At 48.5% G+C, this 26,203-nt stretch overlaps 1 protein-coding gene across 2 annotated transcripts in view; it reads left to right on the top strand.

The window, feature by feature from the left end:
• The window catches only part of GOLGA7B (golgin A7 family member B), a 38,540-nt gene extending 12,817 nt beyond the window's left edge, over positions 1-25,723 (top strand). The window contains exons 4-8 of one of the 2 annotated variants that reach the window (XM_037805105.1): positions 7,938-8,151; positions 17,699-17,824; positions 21,897-22,049; positions 22,130-22,231; positions 23,850-25,723. In XM_037805105.1, the coding sequence (XP_037661033.1) occupies positions 7,938-8,151; positions 17,699-17,824; positions 21,897-22,049; positions 22,130-22,231; positions 23,850-23,960 (706 nt within the window). In that variant the 3' untranslated portion in view covers positions 23,961-25,723. Of the gene's footprint in view, positions 1-7,699; positions 8,152-17,698; positions 17,825-21,896; positions 22,050-22,129; positions 22,232-23,849 lie in introns of those variants that run through there. The other variant, XM_037805106.1, reaches the window with a different exon arrangement.
• Positions 25,724-26,203: the final 480 nt, after the last annotated feature.

Here is a 26,203-nt window from a genome sequence, read left to right as displayed (position 1 = left end):
AGGCCCTTCCAAGAAAGTAAATTTTAAGTTGAGACCTAAAGAGATTTAGCTAGGTGAAGAGGCAGGTGAGGAGGAGGGGAAAGTGTTCCAGGCAGAAGTGAGAAAGAGTGTAGCCTATTTAAGGAACTGAAAAAAAAAAAAAATAAAAAATTCAACACGGCTGTGGCCAGCATGTAAATGTGAGGAAAAGAAGTGGTGAGAAGTCAAGGGTTGGGTGGGATATGTAGGGGCCAGATAGACTGGACCCAGGAAAATTAGGGGCTCTATTGATGAGGAGGGGGTAATACGTTTTAGACAAGGAAGCTATAGGTATACAGAAACATCAGGGGATCCAGAAGGAGGGACTAGAGGGCATAGAGGCAGGGAATAGTGCAACAACTGGTAGAACTCCAAAGACTATGGAAATGGTCCAATCCCTGGAATCTGCTTTGTGACCTAGACAATGGTCAGGAACCCCAGAAGATCTATAGGAGTTTACCAGGCAAAGCACAGTAAGAAACAGTCATAAGGGAATGTCTGCAGAGCCTTCTGATTGGGTGTGGGATGATTCAAGAAAGGCTTCCTGGGACTGATGGACTTAGAGATGTATCTGGGAGGTGGGACCCTTAATTCTGGGGTGGGTGAGCTCAGGACAGTGTTCTGGTGACCCTTTTACCCCTAGAGGAGGTGATTCTGCCTCCCCTTTGCACAGCAGGAGCTGTCCTTGAGACAGCAGGGTTGGCAAAGTCACTTCCTTGACATTCACTTCCTACCCTGCCTCTACCAACCTAAGCAGATATTTTCTTTCCAAGGCAACTGGGCCAACTTGCTCAAACATGCAAAGCCAATAAGTGGGGTTTGAACTGAGATCTTTATTAGACCACTACCTTTGCTGTCCAGAAGAAATTTGTACCACCTGCAAACCAAAAATTTCACTTATATGCTTTCCCAAAGAACAAATCAGATGTAAAATGATTGGTTCTAACCCTATCCCAAATAAACCTGGCTTCTTTCGCCCACTTTTCCAGAATTTTGCTCTAATTAATTAATTCAACAAATAATTATTGAGCCAGACATTATTCTAGGCACTTGGGATAAATCAGTGAACATAACAAAGATCCCGGCTCAGTTTTGCAGGCAAGTCAAGCAAAAGCTATGTTATGTAAATTATATAGTTTGCTAGAAAAGGTGATGAGTGCTACAGAGACAGAACAAGAAGAGAAACTAAACAGAGAAGCCAAGTCTTCTCTCCCACAAACTGACCTACCTGAGCCAGTGGGAAGGAGGCTGGGGAGAATGGGAGGGAAGGAAGGGCCACGACAGAGCTTCCATTTTTCATTATAAGGCTTTTGTCACTGGTTGGAATTTTAAACTAATTACATGTATTACTTTGATAAAAATAAAAATTAAGTTAAAATAGTGATCTAACTATAGTGAGAGGTGAGGGTGGTAGTGTGAGCCAAGTTCTTTCCTGTCACTGCAGAAACAGGACAAGGTTTCTAAAGTTAATAAATCAAGAAATAGAAGCACAGGCATATCATCTGGCAATGTAAAGACAATATCAGAAGAATTTAAAATGGAAACAGCTGAAAGAGTGAAAAGTCATTTATTCTAAGGGGAAAATAATGAGGGTGGTAAGGTGTGGGGTAGAGTAGGCAGAGGGACTCTTGCCTTTTATTACAAGCCTTTCTGTATGTTTTGGGTTTTTAAAGCCATAATCATGGGCTACTTTGATGACTAAAAAGAAACATATTCTGCTGAGCCCTGGGGAGTCCATGGGGGGGGGTGTGGTGGTCTTAGGGGCTTCTGCAAAGAGTGAGGGGGATGGTAGGGCAGGCAGGTTCTGCCTCCCTCCTTCCTCCAAACCCATTCTCTTTTATCTGTTTTATATGTCTGACTTTCATGGAAGATTTTGTTTGAACAAAGGGTTCTTCAGCTAAAATTAGTTTGAACTCCATGATCCCTTTTGGCTCTCATAATTAATGGTGCTTTATGAACACCTGTTACTCTTTATGCTCATGCCTATTTACTTCATCAAAGAATTTCCATAATTTAGTCAGAAGCTTTGCTTTCTTCCCCCAGCTGGCTATGGTTTGAAGTCATCGGTGAGTCGGTTACCAGTTTGCTTGGCATGGAAGGGAGAACCTGCCGTCGCTATTAGGATGGAGGCCCTCGGGGACAGTGGCCATAGGAACAACAGGGAAACATTTTGGCCAAGAGTCCCCTGATGTCATCCCCAAATCTGCAGTTTCTCCTGGGGCAGCTGTGAGTTCCACCTTGCCTTGCCTCTCACTCCACTTCCTCTGGAAGAGAGAGAGAGGGAGAAAGGGAGAGAGGGAGGGAGGGAGGAGGGGAGAGAGAGAGAGAGCAAGAATGAAGACTAAGAAAAAGAGGCAGCTCCCCACCCCCCAGCTCCATTAGCTTAGTCACCTTCTAGTGACTCCACTTCCAGACATGTGTCATGGTCTGCCTGTTCCGGTACTATTTTCAGGTCAGGTGCTCTGCATTCATGTTTCTGGGCCTTTGAAGACATCCTGGTGTCTGCCTGGCTGCTGCTTTCTTGAATTGGAAGATCTGATTTCCAGGCACCTTTCATGTCTTCTTGTCTTTGTACGCCATGTTGCTTCATTCCTAGTGTCTGGGGAACTGACACGTGTCCTTGAAGGCCCACCTCACATGTCATGTAGTTTGTAAACCTTTCCTGGAACCCATCTCCACCTTAGCAATTACCACAGAGCCTGGACATCACTCAATTATATTTTGGCATTGTGGTGGTGGTGCTGGTGGTGGGGATTTGGAAACATCACATGGTCACCTTTCTGTCTGGCATACAGTGGGTGTCCAATAACTGCTCACTGAGTTCAGTGATGCATGTTTGCTGACATCTCCGGGCTTCACGAAATCCTGCCAGGTCTAGAAGAAACATCAGAGCAAGCATCTCCTGTTTTCCTCTTGAAAGATCAGATTTGAGAGAGTCAGGTAATATCTAGAGAAAACTTCTTATACTTCGATGGATTCTATTTCAGAGGGAGAATTACTACCTCTATTTTACAGATTAGAGAACTGAGGCTCAGAAAGATTGAGATTAATTTATGATCACATTGTAAATAGCAGAGCCAGGGGTTCAGACCCATGTCATCTGACTCCAAGGACAGGGTTTCCTCCTGCACACTGCCTAGTAGTCTCCACAGAGCTGGGAGGTGACCCCATTGAAGGTTTTCCAGACCACAGTACCCCCTCAAGTATTCATGCAACTGTTTTCCTCCCACACCCAAGTTCCAAAAATCTCCCTGCCACCCTTGTTTTTTCTTTCATTTCCCTGAGGTTTGCTAGCTCTTCCCAATCTCCTCTGCAGTCTGCAGGAGTTTACTTTTCTCTCATCTCTTTCCAGACATCATGACTTCCAAATCTTTCATTTCTTTTTCGGCTGTGGTCCCATTTTTTGGAGATTTTTCAAAGCAGCCACAGATTGGAGGATAACAATGAATTAGTTAGTAGATCTTCTTTGATGTCATTTTGTGGGCGAACTCATTAATTTATGACAAAAACATCAAAGAGCTAGGCTTTTGCATTGGACTGGTTGTCCCATGGATAATAATGATTAGTCAGATTTAATCTCAGAGTTCTCTCTGCCTCAAGAGTTAAAATCTGCATGATGGGAGTGTGGGAACATCCCATCCTATATCACTCCATCACAGTCTTGCGTCAGCACACTGAGATGGTCTCCCCTCTTCGACTGTGGACCTCTCTCCATGGCCTCCACTTTGTTGCCTCTAGGCCTTGAGGTCTGTCAAGATTTTAAAACAACCTTGGAGGCAATGTAGTGATAAAAGGATGAGGTTATTAAAGTCTCTCTCCCATCAGAGCAGCTGGACATTAAAAGGGGTCATTCATCCTTATGCAGATGATCTCAAAGCTTTCTGTACAGAGTTTGAGTTCTGTGATATCACTGGGAAGTAAACTCTCTGGGCTACACAGAAAAGTGCCAGCACCATGCTTGGCACATAGCAAGCTCTTTATGTATTCTGGTTGAATGAATTTGTTGAGAATGCTCCCTGGTGAGCTGGAAGTGGAGCAGGGAGCACAGCTCAGGTCTTTGCTTCTACTACAAAATCTCCTAACCTACTTACATCTCTAGCCATTTACTCTGCTTCATTTGTTGTTACTGTGGCAGAAAATTGTCTGTGCTCCTCTCCAAGGCCAACACCTTTGTGTTTTCCTTGGATCACACTCCCTGCTCACCTGTTAAGGACTTTGCTCCAGCAATTAACCCTCTCTTTCCTGAAGCATCATTTCCCTCTCTGTTAGATGATTCCTATCAGCATACGAATAAGCTCTAATATCTCCCACCTTAAAAGTCCCCTCTTTGCCCCCCTTGCCTCTCAAGCCACCATTCCACTCTTTGCTCCTCTTTACAGAAAAATGCCATAAAGAGTTGTCCACACTCTCAGTATTTATACTTTCTGTTCCTCTCATTCTAACTCTCAAAACACTTTAATCAGGATCTCATCCCCACACTGCTCTAAAATAGCTCTTATCAAGGTCACCAGTGACCTTCTTGCTGCCAAGTCCAGTGATTATTTTTCAGACCTCAACTTACTCTACTGTGAGTAGCACTCGACACAGCTGGTGATGCTCTCTTCCTCGAAACACTTTCTTTACTTGACTCCAAGACACCACTCTGGGTTCTCTCCTTCTCTCACTGGCCACTCTTCTCAGTCTCCTTTTGTATTCCCAATCCGTAAGAGATGAAGTGCCTGGAATCAGTCCTTGGACAGCTTTTCTATACACACTCCCTAGAAGGTCTCATCCAGTCCCCTGGTTTAAAATACCATCCACATCTTGATGACGTTGGAAGTTATATTTCCAACTTCCACCTCTCACCTGAACCCGAATTGCCTATAGTCTTTAGATATATAATATGCACATAAAACTTCAAAGCAAAACCAACTAACCACAACCCAAACACTGAATTCCCCATCCCTTCAGGCCTGTTCAGCCCTCAACCTCCCCACTCAACAGCAACTCCATACTTCCAGTGGCTCAGGCCTCAAAACCTGGAATCATCTTTGATTCTCTTCTTTCATACCACACTTCCAATATATCATCAGATCCTGGCAGCATTACCTTTAAATTATATCAAGAGTCTGGCCACTTCTCACCACCTAGTCTACCACCCTAGTCTAAGCCACTGCCAAGCTCTGCCTGGAATACTCTGGCAGCCTTCTAGGTGATTTTCCTGCTTTTATCCTTGTCTCTCTGCCCACCCCACCCCCTGCCACAGCAGCCAGAATAATCTTGAAAAAGTCTGCAACTAGATGGTGTCATGTGCCTATTCTAAGCCTTGTAAGCTTTGCCATCTCATTTTTTTGAGTAGAATCTAAAAGGCCCTTCCCTACCAGACCTACCTCTCTGACCTCAGCTTCCAGCTCTTCTCCCCTCGCTCACTCCAATCTAGTTACAGTGGTCTCTCTGCTATTCTTTGAATGTACGAAGCCTACTTTGGCCTCAGAACCCTTGTACTCTTGGCCCTCTCTGCCTGGCTACTCTTCTCCCAGATACCTGCATGTCTAGTTCTCCCACTTCCTTTCAGCCTCTGCCCAAATTTCACTTTATCAAAAAAGCTTTCCCTGACTATTCTTTCAAAAATAACTTTCCCTCTGTCACTATCTTCTTGCCATGCTTCACTTTTCTTCTTAGTTATCATCACAACTTGACATAGTTTATGTTTATTTGCTTATCTGTTATTGATTATTGACCCCATTGATATGTAAGTTCCACAAGAACAGTATCTGTGTGTTTTTGGTCATCACTGCATCCCAAGCTCCTAAAAGAGTGCCTGGCACATAGTAGGTGCTCAACAAATATATGTTGAATGAATGAATTTATTGAATGGATTCATCCAAGGTTTCCAGTCCTCAGGTGAAGAGCATGGTTTCCAGACAATTATCTAATTAATATGATCAAAATCAAGTTGGAGGAACTGTGAGAAGTGTACATGGAGATGATCAGATGATGTCTTCATTTATTACCAGGGACCATCACGGGAGTCACAGTTATTTTGTTTGTTCCTTGATGCTGAATCATTTGCCAAACTGTTAAGGTGGAATGAAACATCTGCCTTTAGCTTCTTTGGCATCTCACTTATCCTCTCTGGGTCTCAATCTGCTCATCTGTGAAACAGGCATTTGGAGAGGTGGTTACTGTTCTGCCAGTTTATGGTCTGTAAAATGTTGGAGGGAGGAAATGCAGTTAGTTAATAAAAGGACAACAACGTCATTTGACTCAAAGAGTAATTTTAAGGATACATAAGATAATACATGCAAGTGTGTAGCAGACAATCTGGTACATAGTGTTTTATAAATGTTAGCTATTAAAAATTAAAAGTTCTGGTAGGAAGTTCTGAGGGGTAGTTGCTAGTCATGTCTTTTAGGGGCAATAAACAATCCTAGAATATTAGATGATATGGAATTTTTTCAGGTGTGATGATGTTGTGGTTAAATAGGAGAATGCCCTTATTTTTAGGAGATGCAAAGTAAAGTATTTAAGGATAAAGCCTCACAAAGCCTGTCACATTCTAATAATGTAGCCAAATATATCTCTATCTATCATCTATCTATTTATCAATAGATAAAGCAAATATTAAGGCTAGGTGAACAGTATAAGGGTGTTTATTGTACTAGTCTTTCAACTTTTCTGTATTTTGAAATCTTTCAAAATAAAAGGTTGAAGAAATAGAAGAAAGGACCCTGAAAATAATCTAGTGGTGCCTAACTCTCATATCTAACTCTCATATTTTACATATTTTACCTTCTGCAAAGCCCAGAAGGTGAGACATCCACCCAGGGTCATACAGCTGGAGAAGACTAAGCCAGAATCCAAGTCTCCTGGCCACCCAGCCCTTCCTTTGTGTGGGTTGCTGCTGTTGACCCTCGGGCAGCAATGAGCTACAGAGGAACAGTCCAGCTCCCTGTGAAGAGACCTAGGGGTATTGTAGATGTGTAAAAAAGGCACCTGGGTTGGTGTTTCTTCTTTGTTAATTAAGCAAAGAGATAGGGCATCTGGTTGGACAGCATGATGTTGAAAATGTGAAGGAAACAATGTCCTCAAGTCACTGACCACCAGGGCCAGACCTGCAAGCCTTGGACAGCGGGCAGACCCGCCCATTTGGCACCCTCTGCTTGTAGTTTTGAGTGGTGGTGGTGGTGGTATGTGGATATAAACTCTGGGATTTCAGAGGACAGAGGGAAAAGTAAGGGGTGGGGGCCAGGGCCAAGAGGACAGCAAGGAGAGACAGGCTTCAGTTCTGGAGTTCCCTGAAAGAAGGGACTGCAGAATATCACTGGGGATGACAGGCAGGTGCATACTTGAAGAGAGGCAATTATTCTCTGCGTTCTGTAGCATGCTCCTCTAGTTCAGGGGGTTCAAGACAGAGAACAGGAGAGACGGGGAGAGGAAGGAACGTCCATGAAAACCTGGTAGTGATGATGAGTGGAACAGAGAGGAAACGGGAGAGAAAGAAAAAAATACAGAAGTGGAAGACGACATAGGGTGGGGAATAAGGGAGCGGGGGCGGGTAGTTTGGAAAGGTAAAGATGCCGCACCTGCGGGGCTGTGCACTGGTCGGGAACCCGTCGGTCCTCGCGGGTCGAGTGTCTTGCCCCAGAGCCGCCCTGCCTCTCTCTCTCCTCCCGGCCGAGAAGTCCCCGGAGGCCGCGGTGGCGAGCGCAGAGCTCCCGGCGCTCTAAGAAGGGGGAAGGGCAGGCGGGAGAGGCGGGGCCTCCGGCGGGGCGGGAGCGGAGCCTCTGGCCGCGGGCGGGGCTCCTCTCCGGCGGGCGCCGGAGTCTGGGGGCCGCGGCCTCCCCCCTGCCCGCCTGCGGAGGCGCCCGGCCCCTCCTCCCCCCGCCGCCCCCACTCCCGCCGCCGCTGTCAAAGAAAAATCGGGCCGTTGCCTGCAGGAGCCGTGGCAGCGGGCGAGCGGGCCGTGAGGAGCCTCGGGCGCGGCCTCGCCTCCCCGGCCCGGCGCCCGCATCAGCACCGCGGACAGCGCCCGGCCCCCACCTCGCCGCCGCCAGCCCACCTACTCCTCGAGTCAGCACCGCGGACAGCCCCCTCGACCCACTCAGCCTCAGGCTCCGCGCGGTCCGGAGTCCCCGGAACATGGCCACCGAGGTAGGGGCGAGCAGCCAGCCCGCAAGCAGTGCCCGACTGCCGCGGGAACAAACCTCTTCTGGGCGGGAGAGGAAGGCGGGGATGAGGGTGGGGGATCCCTGGTCGGGCCCTGAAAGAGGGCTTGGGGGTGTGTGTGAAGTGGCAGGGTGGAAGAGAGGGGCTGCTCATGAGGGCTGATCCCCGACCCCTGGCATTCCAATCTTCGGGCCCCTGAGGGCGCCACTTGTTGACCCTAATGCCAGGGCTTCTCCAGGGCTCCAGGCTGGGGTTTCCCCTTCCCCTGGTCTGCAAGTCCTGAAACGGCTTCCTTAAAGGGTTAGGGACATGTGTGTACTCTCTGTAAGGAGAGGGAAGGCGGACCAGCTGCTGTTGCTATGCAGAGTAGTCATCCAAAAGCTCGGGTAAGGGATGGCAGACCTGCCTCTATAGCCACATTTCCTTCTGGGGAGGGAGGGGACAAAGACATCCTCAGGCCGAGAACCCAAACGGTTTGTTTTACTGAGCAGACTGCACTGACCCACACTTTTGCACATCCCCCTTTTTTGCTTTTCCACCCCACTCAAATCTCCTGTCCCAGGGGCTCTGCCTCTCCCCTGTCTGACAGGAGGTGCCACCTTCTTCAGAGTGTGCCTATAGGTGTGTGCCACGTGCAAGGGACTTGAGGCTGAACCAAAGAACCGTAACTGAGGGCAGAATCTTGGTGCAATGCTTGGAAATCAGGAATCACCCCTTCTACCTCTAGGGATAGTCTGGTCAATACCACAATCTAATTTTGTGGGGGAGATGGCAACTCTTTAGGTCCCCACTTTATAAGTGGTAAAACTAACAGGGAGGAGGGGAGACTTAGTTGATGTACACACAGCATGTCAGCAGCAGAACTGAAAGTTTCTTTTAATTTCTGGAATGGAACCCTGTACACCAGGGTCTCCGTAGTTCTGACGGTTCTTCCTTGTGGCCTCCCTGCTTTTCCAACCAGCTGGAACTCAAGACGGGGAGAGCAGAGGCTTTTGAATGATTTTATGCAGTGCCTCTGGGCATCCTGGTGATCAGCGTGACATTAATACCAAGTATTATGGTTATTATTCTGTTGTCGTCACCACCCTAGAACAAGGTACAGTTTGCTTGGCATCACTCAGCTTCCTGAAAAGGCACAGGGTTAGCTAGGGGAAGAGCTTTCCCCCAGGACCCTGTGAGTGGACAGGTCCTGAGCAGACCCACGAAGCTTGGTCTCTAGGGTGGAGAAATGTGGAGTGCCCAGAAAGTGTCAAAGATACTGAGGTGACCGGAAGAACAGAGGCAGAAATGGCCAAGGAGCTGGTCACCTTCCAGACAGGGCTGCTGGACTGTAGCAGCGGCTGCTGGTGTTGGGCAGGAAGGCAAAATTTCAGCCACATGGGCATGGCTGGGCCAGCGGTGTGGGCAGAGAAAGACACTGCCTCTGTGGTGTGATCTGACAGAGTCCAAGAGGCCTATCTGTCCCAGCATATTTCCCTCAGTCTGCTGTGGTTCACAGAGTCCACCCATCAGGCTTGCATCTTCAGGCTGAGGCGTTGTTTCCAGGAGGTGGCTGTTAGGCATGAATGACTCCCCTGGGAGAGGCTCTGCTCATAACGCCTGTTAATGTAGCACTTTCCTGTGTATAAAGTACTATCACATGTGTGATCTCCTTTGAGTCTTAGAGCAACCCTGTGAAGTGGGCAAGGATGGTGTTATTATCTCTAATTAACAGATGAGACAACCAATGCTCAGAAGCTTGCCTGATCCCTGTGAAGGAGCCAAGGAAGACATCATTATCCCATTTTACAGATGATGCAACTGGAGTCCAGGGACCTATTCAAGAAAATATGGCTAGAAGGTGGCAGGGTCAGGACTAGAACTTGAGTCTTCTGCCTCCCTGGCCAGTGCTTTTCTTCTGCACCCAGGGTTAGTTTATCCAGTTAGCCAATGATGCTGCCAAATAGAGGTAGGGGTCTTAACATGAGGGTTTGATGCAGGGAGGGATGTAATGAAGGTCAGAAGGGCTGGAGTGTGGGATCTCAGGCCCCTCTGACTGGCTTGGCTGAGTCAGCTTGAGGATGGAGGGACAGAGGAATACCCAGAAGGGATGGGGAGCCCAATTATGAGCCCAATTTGCAATTTGGCCTTGGGTAGACCCTGATGGCAGAACTGAGGGAGGAAGCCTTAAGCTTGCCAAGGCACAGGATATGCACACTATCTGGACCACGGAGTGAGTCATTCTCCCCAGGCTTTTTTGATTATTAGGATTGAGTTAAAACCACCAGGAAAAACCTACTGGGGGAAGCAAAGCCTCACTCCAGGCTCCTGTGGCCATTTCCTTAGGATTCTGAATGGAAAGTCCTCAGCAGAAGGTGTACTGAGAGGAGGAGAGTGGGGGATGGGGAAGGGGGGAGGCGGGAGGGAGGGAGGGGAGATTTCCTCGCGATGGAAGGAGGCATGGAAACTGGATCTTTTCTGCTCCCTAATTTCAGTTTCAGAGTTAGCATTAGGGATGGGGTGTGTGTGAGGAACTCAGAGGAGGGATGAGGCCTCCTGACCTCATTTGGAAGGCTGTAATGAGCCCATTTCCTGAGTGGCAAACCTCTGTGAATGTGTGTCACTGGGATCAGGGTCATCCCTGGGAAACAGTCCAGATGGCCAGGGACAGCTGGGAAGTGCCTGGCTGGGAGAACTTTCTCTGAGTGTGGAGTTTGGACCCTAAGAGATTTCTGAATGCACCCAGGCAGCATTATCAAAGCCGAGCATTCGGAGGCTTAGTCTCCCAGGCATGGAAATAAAACCAGGGGACAATGGATTGGGCTTGGGTCCTAGTTAACCTGAAAAGAAGGAAGCCCCATGCCCAGTTTTCCATCTTGAGGCCTGCTCTGGTTACCTGTGATCCACGATCTTCACTGCTTCTCTAACCCTAACCAGGGAGCCCTGGCTCGTCAACTGAATCCCCTGATTCTTGAGTTGAGCCTCAAATGCACTCTATGGAATTAGATGGTTTTAAATGAGGATGGAGATGTGGGTCCAGATGAGACCTCCTGTTTGTCTTGGCAGACTGGCCTGGCAATGCTCATTTGCACCCTGCTGCTTGCTCCACCCCACTCTTGCCAGGTTGACTCTGTGATGTGTACAGGCTCTGAATGTGTGACTGCAGCAAACCTATTCCCTAGGCAGCCTTCTCCCAGTCACATTGCTGTTGGAAAATTGGGGAGCAAATGTTACCACTGATTTTCCCTTTCTACCTTATGAAATGCCTCTTGGCCCTGTCCTGACTCAGCTGCCAACTGGCCCAGGGGAGGGTGGTGGGAGAGCAGCTTAGAGGCAAGTGAGAAGTGGATAAGAAGCCCAGGTGTCTGGGTCATTTAAGAACTCCTGGGGAGATGCTCAGGAGGGGAAGACACAGAAGCTGCAGCTTTAGAGAGAGGTACGCACATGTTTCCAAGATCCTCTTGTAGGATTTCAGAGCACCATGGATCTCTGCTGAAACCCCCTAGTAGCTTCCTGACAGCTAGATAGGTGGCAGGTGGCCTGGAGCCTGGCTGTAGTTCTGGTGCAAGGGCCCTTGCCTTATTCAGAGGGCCTAAACCAACAGCTCTAGGGCTGAATCTGGTCCAAAAGTGTGCCTTATTTTGTCTGTTTAGTGCTTATAAATCTTTAAAATTTATTGGAAACATTTAAAAATCAGGATATTTCACATTAAGAAAATATGGATTTATGGCTTCTCTTAAAAAATCAGAAGTGTTGGTAACATGGGCTGACATTCTTGCGTGGCAATGATCAGCTGCCTTCTCAAGGCAGGGCATGAGTTCTCTAATTTGCCACAGTCCCCACCTGGCCCACATAATGCTTAGTCCCTGAAAACATTTGCATCTATTATCCCTGACAAGGCCTCTAGAATGTCCGAGTTGGAAGGGGCTTTAGAGATGATCCAGTTCCAACATCTTGATTTCCAGCTGAGGAAATGGAAACCCAGAGAAGGGAAAAAATTTTCCCAGGGTCAATAGCCAAGACTAGCAGCCAGATCTCCTGCTCCCCGGTCAGTGGGCCAACTCGCACCAAGGCTTGCTGGCACTTCACAACTAAGCCAGTGTGGATGGAGAGGGCCAGGAGAGCTTTGCCTTAAAATCCTGCTTTTCACCAACTACAGATGAGTCTGTGATGTGTGTGCTCTATGACTAAGGCTATGGCATATAAAATGTGTCTGATAACATCCTCTGGCAACTCCTCAAAACCACACATGAACAATCCACAGAGAGTTGCAGATCCTTAGTCACCCAGAATCAGGACAGTGTTCAAAGGCTCAGGGCATTGTTGGGGTTGGGAAGGGTGTTGACCATTCCCACTCTGATTACTTGAGAACCCAAAGTCAAGAGAAAATGGGATGGTATAAGCTAAGGTAGCGTAAAATCTGAATGGCTCAACACAATGGAAATATATTTCCTGCTCAGTAAAGTCCCAGACAGGTGTTCCTGATCAGCACATGGTGCTCCTCCAGGCAGTGATTCAGGGATCCAGGCTCTTTCCCTCTTGTGATTCCACATGGCTCCCTCGGTTTCCTTGGAAGGGTAAAAAGCATGGAAGAGTGACAGGTTTTTATGGGTCAAACCTATATGTGACATTATCACTTCCACTTACATTTCATTTGCTATAACTCAGTCACATGGGCTCACCTAACTGCAAAGAAGGCTGGGAATTAATCTAGCTGTATGACTAGGAGGAAGAAGAAACGGCTTGGTGGACAGTTAGCCAGTGTTTAGGGAAACATATCTTCATGGTAGCACACATGTATGGGTGTGTGCAAGTGTGCAAGTGTGAGTTCAGGCAAAAAGGAGGCTGCTGGAGGACAGGAAGCAGAGTCCATATCAGAATGCCTGAGGCAATGCCCCTTCCTTTTTCTTTCCATTCTCACCACCACTTATCTTGGTTTAGACCCACTTTTTTTTTTTTTTTTTTTTTTTTTAGATTGACCCCATAGCTGGTTCTTTTTTTTTTTTTTTTTTCTTTTTTATTGAGATTGTTCAGATACCATACAATTATCCAAAGATCCAAAGTGTACAATCACTTGCCCCTGGGTACCCTCATACAGCTGTGCATCCATCACACTTAATTTTTGTTCAATTTTTAGAAACTTTTCATTACTCCAGACAAGAAATAAAGTGAAAGATGAAAAAAGAAAAAAAGAAAAGGAAACTCTAATTCTCCCCTATCCCTAACCAACCCCCCTCAATTGTTGACTCCTAGTATTGATATAGTATGTTTGTTACTGTTTATGAAAAAATGTTGAAATACTACTAACTGTAGTATATAGTTTGTAATAGGTATATAGTTCTTTCCTATATGCCCCTCTATTATTAACTTCTAATTGTATTGTTATACATTTGTTCTGGTTCATGAAGTGATTTCTAGTATTTGTACAGTTGATCATGGACATTACCCACCATTAAGAATCAGACAATACCACCAATGTCAAGTGTCTAACATGCCTCTCCTATCCCCCCCTCTTATCTGCATTTACCTTAGTATATCACCTTTGTTACATTAAAGGAAGCACAATACAATGATTCTATTAGTTACAGTCTCTAGTTTATGCTGATTGCATCCCTCCCCCAATGCCTCCCCATTTTTAACACCTTGCAAGGTTGACATTTGCTTGTTCTCCCTCGTAAAAGAACATATTTGTACATTTTATCACAATTGTTGAATACTCTAGATTTCACCAAGTTACACAGTCCCAGTCATTATCTTTCCTCCTTTCTTGTGGTGTCTCACGTGCTCCCCATCTTCCTCTCTCAACCGTATTCATAGTTACCTTTGTTCAGTGTACTTACATTGTTGTGCTACCATCTCCCAAAATTGTGTTCCAAACCACACACTCCTGTCTTCTATCACCCTGTAGTGCTCCCTTTAGTATTTCCTGTAGGGCAGGTATCTTGTTCACAAAGTCTCTCATTGTCTGTTTGTCAGAAAATATTTTGAGCTCTCCCTCATATTTGAAGGACAGCTTTGCTGGATACAGGATTCTTGGTTGGTGGTTTTTCTCTTTCAGTATCTTAAACATATCACACCACTTCCTTCTTGCCTCCATGGTTTCTACTGAGAGATCCGCACATAGTCTTATTAAGCTTCCTTTGTATGTAATGGATTGCTTTTCTCTTGCTGCTTTCCGGATTCTCTCTTTGTCTTTGACATTTGATAATCTGATTATTAAGTGTCTTGGCGTAGGCCTATTCATATCTCTTCTGTTTGGAGTACGCTGCGCTTCTTGGATCTGTAATTTTATGTCTTTCTTAAGAGATGGGAAATTTTCATGAATTATTTCCTCTATTATTGCTTCTGCCCCCTTTCCCCTCTCTTCTCCTTCTGGGACACCAATGATACGTACATTATTGTACTTTGTTTCATCTTTGAGTTCCCGGAGACGTTGCTCATATTTTTTCATTCTTTTCTCCATCTGCTCCTTTGTGTGTAGGCTTTCAGGTGTTTTGTTCTCCAGTTCCTGAGTGTTTTCTTCTGCCTCTTGAGATCTGTTGTTGTATGTTTCCATTGTGTCTTTCATCTCTTGTGTTGTGCCTTTCATTTCCATAGATTCTACCAGTAGGTTTTTTGAACTTTTGATTTCTGCCATATACATGTCCAGTGCTTCCTTTACAGCCTCTATCTCTTTTGCAATATCTTCTCTAAACTTTTTGAATTGATTTAGCATTAGTTGTTTAAATTCCTGTATCTCAGTTGAAGTGTACGTTTGTTCCTTTGACTGGGCCATAACTTTGTTTTTCTTAGTGTAGGTTGTAATTTTCTGTTGTCTAGTCATGGTTTCCTTGTTTATCCAAATCAGGTTTTCCCAGACCAGAACAGAGGGAAGAAATATTCAGTATCTGGTTTCCCTGTGGGTGTGTCTTAGAAAATTGCTCCACCCTTTGATGCCTCGGGTCACTGTGCTTTTCTGCCCAGCAGGTGACGCCTGTTAGCCTATAATTCTTGACTGGTGTGAGGAAGTATGGCGGTGTTCCCCCAGGCTCTGGGGTCTGGTTCTGAATGGAAAGGGCCCCACCCCTTTCCTCCTAGAGAAGACAGAGCCCCCAGGTGGAGGTCATTAGCATTTCAATGGTCTCACTCTCTGCTTGTGGTGTCTCCGCCCTTCCCTGAGTCACAGCCCTGGAAACTGAATATGACTGGGGCTTTCTCCACTGAGCCGAAAAAGAAACAGATAGTCCCCTTCAGACCCAGTCAAGGTGACCCTCTGGCTCTCCCAGGTCAGTCGTCACCCAAAGCCTCTGTCTGTTTTTTGGGGCTGCGTACCTGTAGTGAGCAGTTCACACTCGCTACTTAAAACCCCAGTTGGAGCTCAGCTGAGCTGTATTCGCTTGCTGGGAGTAGAGCTTCTCTCTGGCACCACGCGGCTCTGCAGCTCGGGCTATGGGGGAGGGGGTTAGACCCACTTTTGTTTCCCCTGGAATACCACATAGAAAATCATCCGTCTAAACAACGCCTCCCCCAAGTCTTGTCCAATTGACATCCACCCCCCACAAAGCTGCCAGGATGAATCTTCTAGGGCCAAGCAAATCCATCTTCAAGGTTGACTGTTTCTTGTAAATTTGTTTTAGCAGGGTGAAAGGAGACCATAGCCCTTTTCTTTTCCTTTCTTTTCTTGTCTTTTCTTTTTTCCCCTTTTCTTTTGAAAACACAAAATTATGAAACCTTAACCAGTCACAGCAGATCCATTAAAGAATAATATATTTCTATTACTAAAGGATTCTTTACTTATTAAAATTACCATAAGATCCTAGTAGACGTCAAGGGGGACTACCTTTATTAAAGCCCTCAGAAGAATTGAAGAATATTAAGTATAGAAGTTGATAGATTATTTAATCCAATTACAGTGCTTTATGATCACATCTCTTACCTAAAGCAAGGTTCACCCGGATTAGGAAAGTCCCATATAATGTCCCCTGCTTCCCATCTTTTCTGGACCTTGATCCATCAATTATCTGCTTTTTCTATCATATCGACAGCCTTTCTCTCTTAATGTATTTATCTCTCCAGCTTTTAAGCATGCTCAACTATCTTCTATCTTCAATCCTTCCTGCAGCAGAAATGCCTTCCAGCACTTTGTGATCTAACCCTTGCCTCCTCTAGACTATCTCCCAATGCTCTCATCTAATCTGCAAACCAACTCCAGCCGTGCTGAAATCGGTCTCCAGTCACTGGAGTAGATCGCGTGCTCCACTATCTTCGTTGCTTTGCATGAGCTTCTCCCTTTGGGTTGCCTTTTTCTCCCTCTCCCCACTCCCCGCCTGTCCCCTACCATGGTAACCCCTGGCTTTCCTTTATGATTCAATACAGGCCTCAGAAAGCATTTTCTGAGTCAGCATTTCTGGGTAAGATGTTACTTCCTTATAGCATTTATCACAGTCTAACTATATATTGACTTGTCTTCCTCTCTGGAACTCACAGAGTGTCTTTGCTCAGCATCACCAGGGCTTGACAATAGTAGGGACTCAGTAAGTGGCAGCTGAGTGACTGAATGGATTTACCTTAATTGCACAAGATGAGCCGGCTCTTTGTGCACTATGCCTTTGGGGCTTGGTCTCCACAGTGATTCCAATGTTTGATGTATTTCACCCAGTAGGATGCTTGTCTCAGATGTGGGTGATGGAGGCTGCAGAATTGGATGAAAGAGGCCTTGTTTGGTGAAATCGAGCCCATTCTTCTCAAATGCTGAAGTTTCTTGTCAATGTCAAGTCTGCAGGTGGGAACAAGGGACAGAACTGACCTCACTCCCTACCAGGGAAGGGTATTTCTTCAATTTCTGGCCTCAGTCCACTATTTCCACACTTTTCTCTGGGGAAGTTGGGATGTACGTGGGCCCCTTCTTTCTTGAGGTGAGAAGTGCTGCACGTAAAACTTGAGAGGGGCTCCCTGTTCTCGGCGGAAACTTGGGCCTGAACCTGAATCTCCCTGAGTTCATGTGCACATCAGCTACTTGTCCACCCCCCATGCTCCCCTCCCCCAACACTGCTCTATGCTCCAATCAGCAGGTCTGAGGACTCAGGCTTGTTCAGTGCTGGATTCCCAGAGCAGAGGGCCTGGCGAGTACCAAATACTCGATACTTGCTGAATGAATGAAAGCATGAAGGGTCCAGGAGAGAGAGATGGGGAGGGGCTGAAAAGAGAAAGTGGTGTGGGGGGAGGGATGGGGTGTCTGAGTGACCACCAGGACGCCTAACAAGAGAAACGTCTCTGTTAGACTTTGTTTTTGGCTCTGTTGGTGGTTTCAGAACCTCTTGTTTTGGCTCAGCTTTGACTCCGCTTCAGACTTTTATTCTAGATCTTTCTGGGATAGCTCAAGGCAACTTCTTGGGTAAACTCTCAGCCCTGCTTCCCCGTGGCCTTCCGGGAGCGCATGTAGGGTGACCAACTCATCCTAGCTAGCCTGGACTTGCCTGGTTTAGCACTGAAACGTTCCTGGGGAACCCCTCAGTCCCAGACAAACCGAGACGGATGGCCACCGTCAGCGCGGGCTCCCCGTCTGTCTCCTCAGGTCCACAATCTGCAGGAGCTCCGGAGAAGTGCCTCCCTGGCCACCAAGGTCTTTATCCAGAGAGACTACAGCGATGGGACCATCTGCCAGTTCCAGACCAAATTCCCCCCAGAGCTGGACAGCCGGGTAAGGGAGGCCTTTTTCTAAACTTGGAACACAGGCCATGATGGAACCGAGGGGCTTATTTGAATGCATTTTTTTTCCAGGATAAAAATAATACATGACTGTCGGAAATAAAGCGGTGCCTGTAAGGGAATAAACGCTCTCTCGGTTCTGGAGGAGAAAAGAATTTATTTACAATCTTGCAAGATGGGGCGTCCAGCCAAACACGCGGGAGGCTGGCGCGCCAGAGGAAGAGAATGGCGATGTTTAAATCCCCTACTCCTAATTCGCAAGTCCCTCCCCTGTTTCCCCATTGACTGGGTACTACAGAGGTTACAGCCTATCCGAGAACACTAACTAATTCATCTTTTGAGATTTTAATTTGTACAGCCAATCCCAGAGAGCCAACTAGCTCATTATTGAGATTTTGAACTGATTAGCCAATGCCCCCCCCAAATTTTATTTTTTGCTGTGAGTTCCCGCCTCTGATACTACCTCATGTCTCTTTACATCAGGCAGATTCTCTCTTCTCTTTGTCTGGGGCTTGTTTAAACTGGTTTTGCCTCCATTTCCCTTATTCCATGCTGTCTCTATGTGAAAACGAAACTTATTCCTTTCTTACAATGACACATAACATGTTCAGCCACTTCACACGGAAGAATAAAAAAATGTCCTTAACACTGACTTGCTGTCTCCTCATACCAAGTTAGGGCTGAAGAAACCTCAGTGATCTTCCAGCAACCCTCAAATTGCAGGTGCATGAAAATCACCTGGAAAGCTTGTTTAAAAATAATCATTCCTGAGCCCTCTTCCTGAGATGCTGACTCAGTTGGTGGCTGGGATCTGCACATTAGAATTCCCTGGGGAACTCTTTAAAATCCTGATGCTCAGGCCACACCCCAGACCAATTAAATCTGAATCTCTGGGATTGGTACCCGGGCATAAGTATTGTTTCAAATCTCCTCTGGTGATGCCAAGGTGCAGCCAGGGTTCAGGATCTTAATTTTTAGTGAGGAATCCCTAGGTGATTCAGAATCAGATGATTCATGGATCACACTTGGAGAGTCACTGGCCTTCTAGTACATTGCTTCTGCTTACTCTTAGCTGCACATCAGAATCACTGGGGGAGGTTTTTGTTTCTTTCATGTTTTTGTTCTTTGTTAATAGTTATTATTACTTCTGTCATGTTTGCATGAATTCCCAGAGCTTCCTTATTCATACTGAAATAAACTTCATTGAGAAGTTTTGTTTAGTTTTTAGAATTTTATTGATAACATCAAAGTGGTAAATTTTTTTTCTTGATACTGTATCTTACCTCGAGTGGTTTGTTTTTAATACTGATTCTGGTTTTAAATAACAGAAACTTAATCAGGTCAGCTTGAGCCAAATAAATGTGTGTAGGGGGGTGGGCATATTTGAAGGGCATAGTAGCTAATGCAGTGTATTAGCTGAAGGTTGTTGATCAGGAACCAAAGCAAGTGCAGGGATCTTAACGATAAACCCATAGACTTTATCCTTAGAGTAATGCCATTCATAGACCGCTGATTGCCAGTCTCTGTATTGCTCGGCTCTAAATCCCAAATCCCCAGGACCAAATCTTACTCACCTGGCCTAGGTCCTGTGTCCATCTTTGGACCAGTCATTTCACTGAGGTGATCAGGTTCTGCCAGGAGCTTCCCTGGGTACTGGGAGAGTTCCCCGGGGGAGTTTTGAAAACAAGTACCTTACAACTTGGGCAGGGTAGGGCAGGGCAGCGGAGGTCTTCCTGCTCTGAGTCTCTTCCCTGCCTTCCAGACTATTTGAATAGGAATCTCTTGGGGTTGGGCCTTGGGCATCCATAAGTTTTAAAATTGCACAGGTGATTGCATACTAAATCACCAGAGGTGAGAACCACTAAATTGTGATTACTAAATCTGTTACTAAATCTGTGGCAATATCAGCATCTCAGACCCTGCCCTGGATCTACTGAATTAGAATCTGCATTTTAACAAGACACTTAGTTATTCTCATGTGCATTAAGCTTTGGGAAGCACTGCATTTTAACAGAGGAAACTGAGGGCCATAAAGGGGAATTAAAATAGGCTAGTGGCTGGACCAGGTGTGACTTGGCACCCTGACTCTGCTTGTCACACAGCCCATATTTTGCATCCTTAGTGAATAGGGACAAAACTGAATGCCTTTGTGATCCAAGTCTTGGCAGGGAAAGCTTAGAGACTTGGAGGAAAGAGCTGGTGGCTGCTTTTCCCTCCTTTTTCTCACCTTGGGCAAAGGGGAGAACCCAATGCTTTATCCCAGAGCCTGCCAGTTGGCGTCAAAAGCAATCAACAAAAGCTTGTGATGGGGGCTCTGCCCAGGGTCTCTCCCCCCAGGCTCAGCTACTTGGGGGCCTCATGGTCCACAGGCCCCTGTCAGGGCATCAGCTGCTTCTGGTTTTTGGAGTATATGTGGTTCTCATCATAGACTGCCTTAATACTGGCCAGGAATTTGGGGAGCATCGAGGACAGATGCTGATTCTTCCATTCAGCAGCCCCAGGCAGGTCTGAATGCAGGTTGGGTTTGGGAAGGGTGGGGCAGGGCTGGCCTTTGCTGATTTGACCCCTAACCAGCTTTTGGGGGCAACATGTGTAGGAGCACTGGCTGGGAGCCCCAAAGCTTCTGACTATTCCTGGGGAGAGCTTTTGCCCTAGAAGACTGGGGGTTCTCTAACCTGTCTGATGGGCAGTTCCGGTCCTGTAGGGGTGGGGGCCTCTGACGAATGTGGTTGAGGCCACAGTTACTTTGACATCGCTGAGTTTGGAATATGACCTTCCAGACTGTCTGGTGCAGGGTTACCTGGTGAAGAGCAGAGATTCTGGGGTCAGGCTTGTATAACCATGGACAGGTTCACTCAGCATGCAGCAAGGATTTCTGAGCACCTACTATGGATTAGACCCTGGGGACATAGGAGGGAACAAACTCACGTGGAGTTTATTTTCTATTGGAAAGTAAATATATAGTAGCTCAGATGATGTCATGTACTGTGGAGAGAAATGAGGGGTCAGGGGAATGATGAGGTAGGAGGGCGAGACCTGAGGGACATAAGGGATGAGCTGTGGGGATGTCTGGGGGGACAATGTTCCAGTTGAGGACACAGGCACAAAGGCCCTGAGGCCCGGGCCAGGTCGGGTCTAGCAGGCATTTTAAGGACTTGGAGAGAAATGGGAAGACTGGATGCTCTTGACCAGGTGTAACATGAATCGGACGTAATTTAACAGGACCACACAGGCAGGGGCAGGGGTGGGAGCAGGGGTGACCAGTTAAGAGGCCACAGGTGACGGTGGCCTGGTCCATGGTGTAGGCTTAAGTCAGTTCCTCACTTGTAAAATGGGGATGATAGTGCTTTTCTGATAGGATTGTCATGAAGGTTAAATGAAATAATGCACAAAAAATGCTTGGCATATAGAAAGCAGTTGATAAATATGAGCTAATATTATGAATGCAGGCAGGACAGCTTCTCCATTGTCCAAACACATGAGGGGTGATGTTCTGGGTGACCTCTTAGCTAGAAGGAAATGTCCACCCCTGGAGAGACACTCTGGGGTCTCACCCCATCAGCTTCAGGCAGCTGAGTCCCCACTGACTTGGTCCTAGCTCTCTCATAGCCATCAAGGGTGTGTGTGTGTGTGTGTGTGTGTGTGTGTGTGAGAGAGAGAGAGAGAGAGAGACAAAGTCCCCAGAATTTGTCTGATCTTCTGCAGAAAACGTTCACATCTGGGATATATGAGTTTCCTGTTTCTGAGGGAGGCCAAGCAACTATTTTTATTCCCATTTTATAGTTGAGGAAACTGAGGTCCAGAGTGGTTACACCTTTATTCCAAGGTCACACAGCAAGTTGATGGCCAAATCTGGACCAGACCTTAGGTCTCCTGACTCCCAATCCAGTCCTCTTTCTGCTCCACCTTCATCTGCAGCCTCTCTGATCTTGCCTGCATGCCAGTGTGCCCCCCACCCAAGGCACCCTGCCAGCACCCCTGCAGCCTCTTCCTGCCCCTTCCCCAATTGTCCCTGCACTAGGGAGGCTAACCTCAGCCTCCTTCCTGTCCCTCTCTCCCTCCAGATCGAGCGGCAGCTCTTTGAGGAGACCGTGAAGACCCTCAACAGCTTCTATGCGGAGGCTGAGAAGATTGGGGGCAGCTCCTACCTCGAGGGCTGCCTGGCCTGCGCCACGGCCTACTTCATCTTCCTCTGCATGGAGACCCACTATGAGAAGGTGACCCCCCAGCCCTGCCCCACGCCGCTCCCCCAGGGCTGCAATCCCAGATGCTCATCCTCAACTGTCCCTTCTCACAGGTTCTCAAGAAGATCTCCCGGTACATCCAGGAGCAGAATGAGAAGGTCTTCGCCCCTCGAGGCCTCCTGCTCACGGACCCCGTGGAGCGTGGGATGAGGGTCGTATCCTTCCTGGCTGTTCTGTGCATGGGCCCAGAGCTGCCGATCAGGGGGTCCCTGGGGCAGCCTGTCTGGCCGTGCGTGAGGCTGTCATGAAACGGGGACCACCCCCGGGACCTCTGCTCAAGGTTTCTGCAGGACTCCCCACTTTGCTGGTCATAAGTATTGGTGCTGCTTGTGAATTTCAGGGTTTGAATTTATTAAGCTGCATTTAATCAGTGTTTAATATCTGCCCATATGAGTTTCCCAAGGCTGCTGCAACAAAGTGCCACAAACTGGGTGACTTAGAATATATCCTCTCACAGTTCTGGAGGCTAGAAGTCCAAACCAAGGTGTCAGCAGGGCCCTGCTCCCTCCAGTGGCTCTGGAGGGAGTCCTTCCTTGGCCCTTCCAGCGCCTGGCGGCCCCAGGCATTCCTTGGCTTGTGGCAGCATCTCCACCTCATCCTTCACACGGCTGTCTTCCCTCGGTGTGTTGCTGTGTCTCTTCTTATAAGGACACAGGGGATTGGATTTAGGGCTCACCTTAATCCAACAATCCAATGTGACCTATCTTAACTGGTTACATCTGCAAAGACCCTGTTTCCAAATAAGGTCAGGGGAGTAGGCCTTGGACAGATCTTCCAGGCAGACACCAGTCAATGCACTACAATGCCAGATGTTATATCAAAGTGCTTTGGAAATATGAATTCATTTAATTTTTAAAACAACCCTAGGAGGTAGGTGACTCTTATCATCCCTCTTTGTAGAAAAGGACTCATGGTCACATGGCTGGTGACTGTCAAAGCCAGGACTCGAGCCCAGGCCAGCAGGACCCGCATCCATTCTCCAACTGCCCCTCAAGGAGTATGCAAATCGCCACCTGTCTACACATAGTCCTCATTTCATTCCTTGAGTTAGAGCACGTACTCCCCTCCCCCCAACCCTTCCCAGATGAGGTGTAGGATGAAGTGATTCCCCCAGGTTCTTGGTCCTGGGGGGGAAGGCTGGCAGGGGCGGGGGTTGGTGATCTGCTCACCCAGCCAGGGTAGCGTGGTCACATGCACACATCCCTCCCCCAAGCCAGCAGCAACCGGAGTGGAACTGTTAATGCATAAATTAAACTGAGAGACGGAGGGGAAAGAGAGTAGAGAAAACAAACCCCCAGGATCCCAAAGTCCAAAGAGATGAGTTTATTTTTATTCTCTGTGCCAGGCATTGTTCACAGTAACCCCAGGCTTCTATTATCATCTGCATTTCACAGTTGCAATAATGATGGGTAGCCAGTTTGAGAGTGGGTGAGGCAGGATTTGAACTCGGGACATCCAGGTCCTCATACTTAGGCTGCAGCAAGGTGTGTTACTAGCCTTGGATGCAACCAGAACCCCTGGAATGTAAGCCCGGGGAAGGCAGAGAGCCTCGGGCATGACCATGGCCGTGTGCCCAGCGCCCCCACAGGGACCACCCTGCTGGTTGAGTGGGTGAATGAGCACGATGGGCTTGGGTGGTCACGCTCCCCAGGCCCCCCTACCACCTTACTGTGTAGCCAGCAGCATCAGCTCAGCATCCACCTCCCTGCTGGCTTCCGTCAGCAGGTTCATGTCCGACTCCGCTTGGCAGCTCTCCTTAGCCACTGCCCCCAGATCGAGATCTCCATCTATGAGGACCGGTGCAGCAGCGGCAGCTCCAGCAGTGGCAGCAGCAGTGGCAGCGGCAGCAGCAGCGGTGGGGGTGGCGGGGCGGGGGCCCGGTGACTGGCCGAGGGGCCCTGTGGGGAGGTGTTCAGCCGGAACGAGGGCCTCTCAGACCTGCGGCGGCTGCGCTACCAGAGCACCCGCTTCTGAGTCTTCTCTGGGCCCACCCTGCTGCCTGGGGGTGGGAGGGAGGGGCGGCGGGCCCAGCGTTTCCTGCCGGTGGTGGACCCGTGCCCCCTGCCCCTCGCCTCCTGGGGAGGGTCGGGCTGCTCCCTGACCTGGCTCTTCTCCGAAGGGGCTGGTCTGAGTCACATGGAGCCAGACCTTCCTAGGGAAGGCTGGGACTGGGAGAACACTGTTTGGAAAAGTCCCTTTCATCCGAAGCTCCTCTCCCATCACCCCAGAGGGGGCCGGGCCTGTAGCCTGGAGAATCCCCATCTTGCACGATTCCTCAAATCCTATCTCACCGGGGCCAAATGGCCTCAGCCGAGGGGGCTGTCTCCCTCGGGCCCTGGTCCCCATGGCTGTCTCCTAGTGTCTGCTCTTTCCGATGCACCTCAGGACCTCTGTCTGTCTGTGATCCTGCCTGCACCGAATTTAAGGTCTGGGGAGATGGCAGTGGTCAGCCTCTGGGTGCTGTGGTGGGAGCCCGCCCCTCCTGACGTCTGCTTGATCTGCAGCTACCCTGTCCTCCACCCAGAGCCTGGAGGCCATGGTGGCCTTGTCTTGAAGTACCCAGCTCCTGGGACCTTGCAGACCACCAGGCTCTGGTTGTGGGGCCTCAGAGTTGGGCTTTGGGAGGTGGTATGGGGGCCTGGGGCAGCCAGCCTCAAGCAGAGCCGTCATGGAAAGATGTAGCCTTGAGGGGCTGGAAGCTCCTGAACTGGAGCCCGTTGTCCCAAGAGTGTGCAAATGCTCAAGAGTTCCTGCGTGTGTGCCTCTTGGCTGGTGGGCCACAACTGCCCCTCTCTGCATCCTGTCTTGTCTTAGCTACATGATGGGTCTGTGGCTTCTTCCCTGTGTGGGTCCAGCATGGCCCCCTGTAAATAAATGTCCTAAACCACCCCCCCCCCCACCTCCCCAGTTGGGGCTGCCAGCTTGGTGCTTTCTGGCTTCCCTGACATCCAGAACCACCCCCACCCCCACCTTCTGACTCTACTGTGTACAGTCTAGGAGAAAAGGAGCTGGGGTTCTAGGAGAGCTGAGCCAACCCTCTGGGGGCCTTCTGTGCCCCTCTCCCCACACCCCCCGTGCAAGGCAGTGGGCTGCAGACGCTGTGACTCAGCCCTCCCAGGCTCCAGGCGCTCTAAGGCTGTGTGTGTGAGCCTTCCTTGGACCCATGGGGAGAGGCAAACGCCCTCCCTTGAAAGGAAGGGGGAACGTCCAGCCAGTTTCACTCTGGCTCTGAGGCCAGGGGAGCAGCAGCAAGGGAGCAGCCTGTCCTGGGCCCTGAAGGTGGGCAGAAGGAGGCCGCCTGCCCCAGCGCAGGCAGGAGGTGCTGGAAGCAGATCGGAAAGACCAGCCGCTGCAGGTTGCCTTCTGGAACCAAAGAAGGGCCTGATTCTCTTTCGGACATGGGAGCAGTGTGTGGGAAGGAGGTGCCTACCCAGTCCCCAAGGTCCCAGGGCGTCCTGGTCCAGGGATTTCCCAGAGGAGCTGCAACCCAGTGGGCTCCACCACAGCCCCAGCCCCTGGGCCTGGCTTGCGCCTGTCCTGCCCACCTGTGTGGCTGGATGTCATGTACTGGAGCATCTCCTGCGGGACAGCTGGACACAGGCAATGGGGTGGCTTTTGTTTTATGATTGTTTTCCAATAAAAGGACTTGCCCAGCTGGAGGCTCTGTGCTGCTTTTCCTCCCCATGTCCCCAGATCACAGTGAGGGGATGCTTGGCTGCCCTGTCACAGCACGCTGAGGAGGCAGGGCTGGGTCCGCTGACTGAGTGTTCTGGAGGAGGCAGAGGACCTGACACAGGAGAGCAAGATGGAGCCTGTCTTCTTGGAGCTCACAGTCAAGCTGGGAGGCAGATGCCCCAGATCCTTGAATCTGGAAGACTTTATGTGGTGTGTGCAGCCTTGGGTGTGGTGATAGCTTGGAAGTAATTAACACTCATTTCTTGAGCTCTTACCATGGATCGGACCCTCTCAGGGGCTGGATCACATAGGTCACTCAATGGCTGAGGACCAGAAGGTAGGGGGTATTGGAACCGAGCAGAGGTGTCTCTTGGATGTCATAGAATTAAATAACATTAATTGAGCACCTATTGTGTGCCAGAGACTGCTAAAACTTAGAGATCACCTGAGTC

Source organism: Choloepus didactylus, chromosome 15 (genome assembly GCF_015220235.1).
Source record: "Choloepus didactylus isolate mChoDid1 chromosome 15, mChoDid1.pri, whole genome shotgun sequence".
Classification (NCBI taxonomy): Eukaryota; Metazoa; Chordata; class Mammalia; order Pilosa; family Megalonychidae; genus Choloepus; species Choloepus didactylus.
This window is presented reverse-complemented; position numbering and strand designations above follow the sequence as displayed.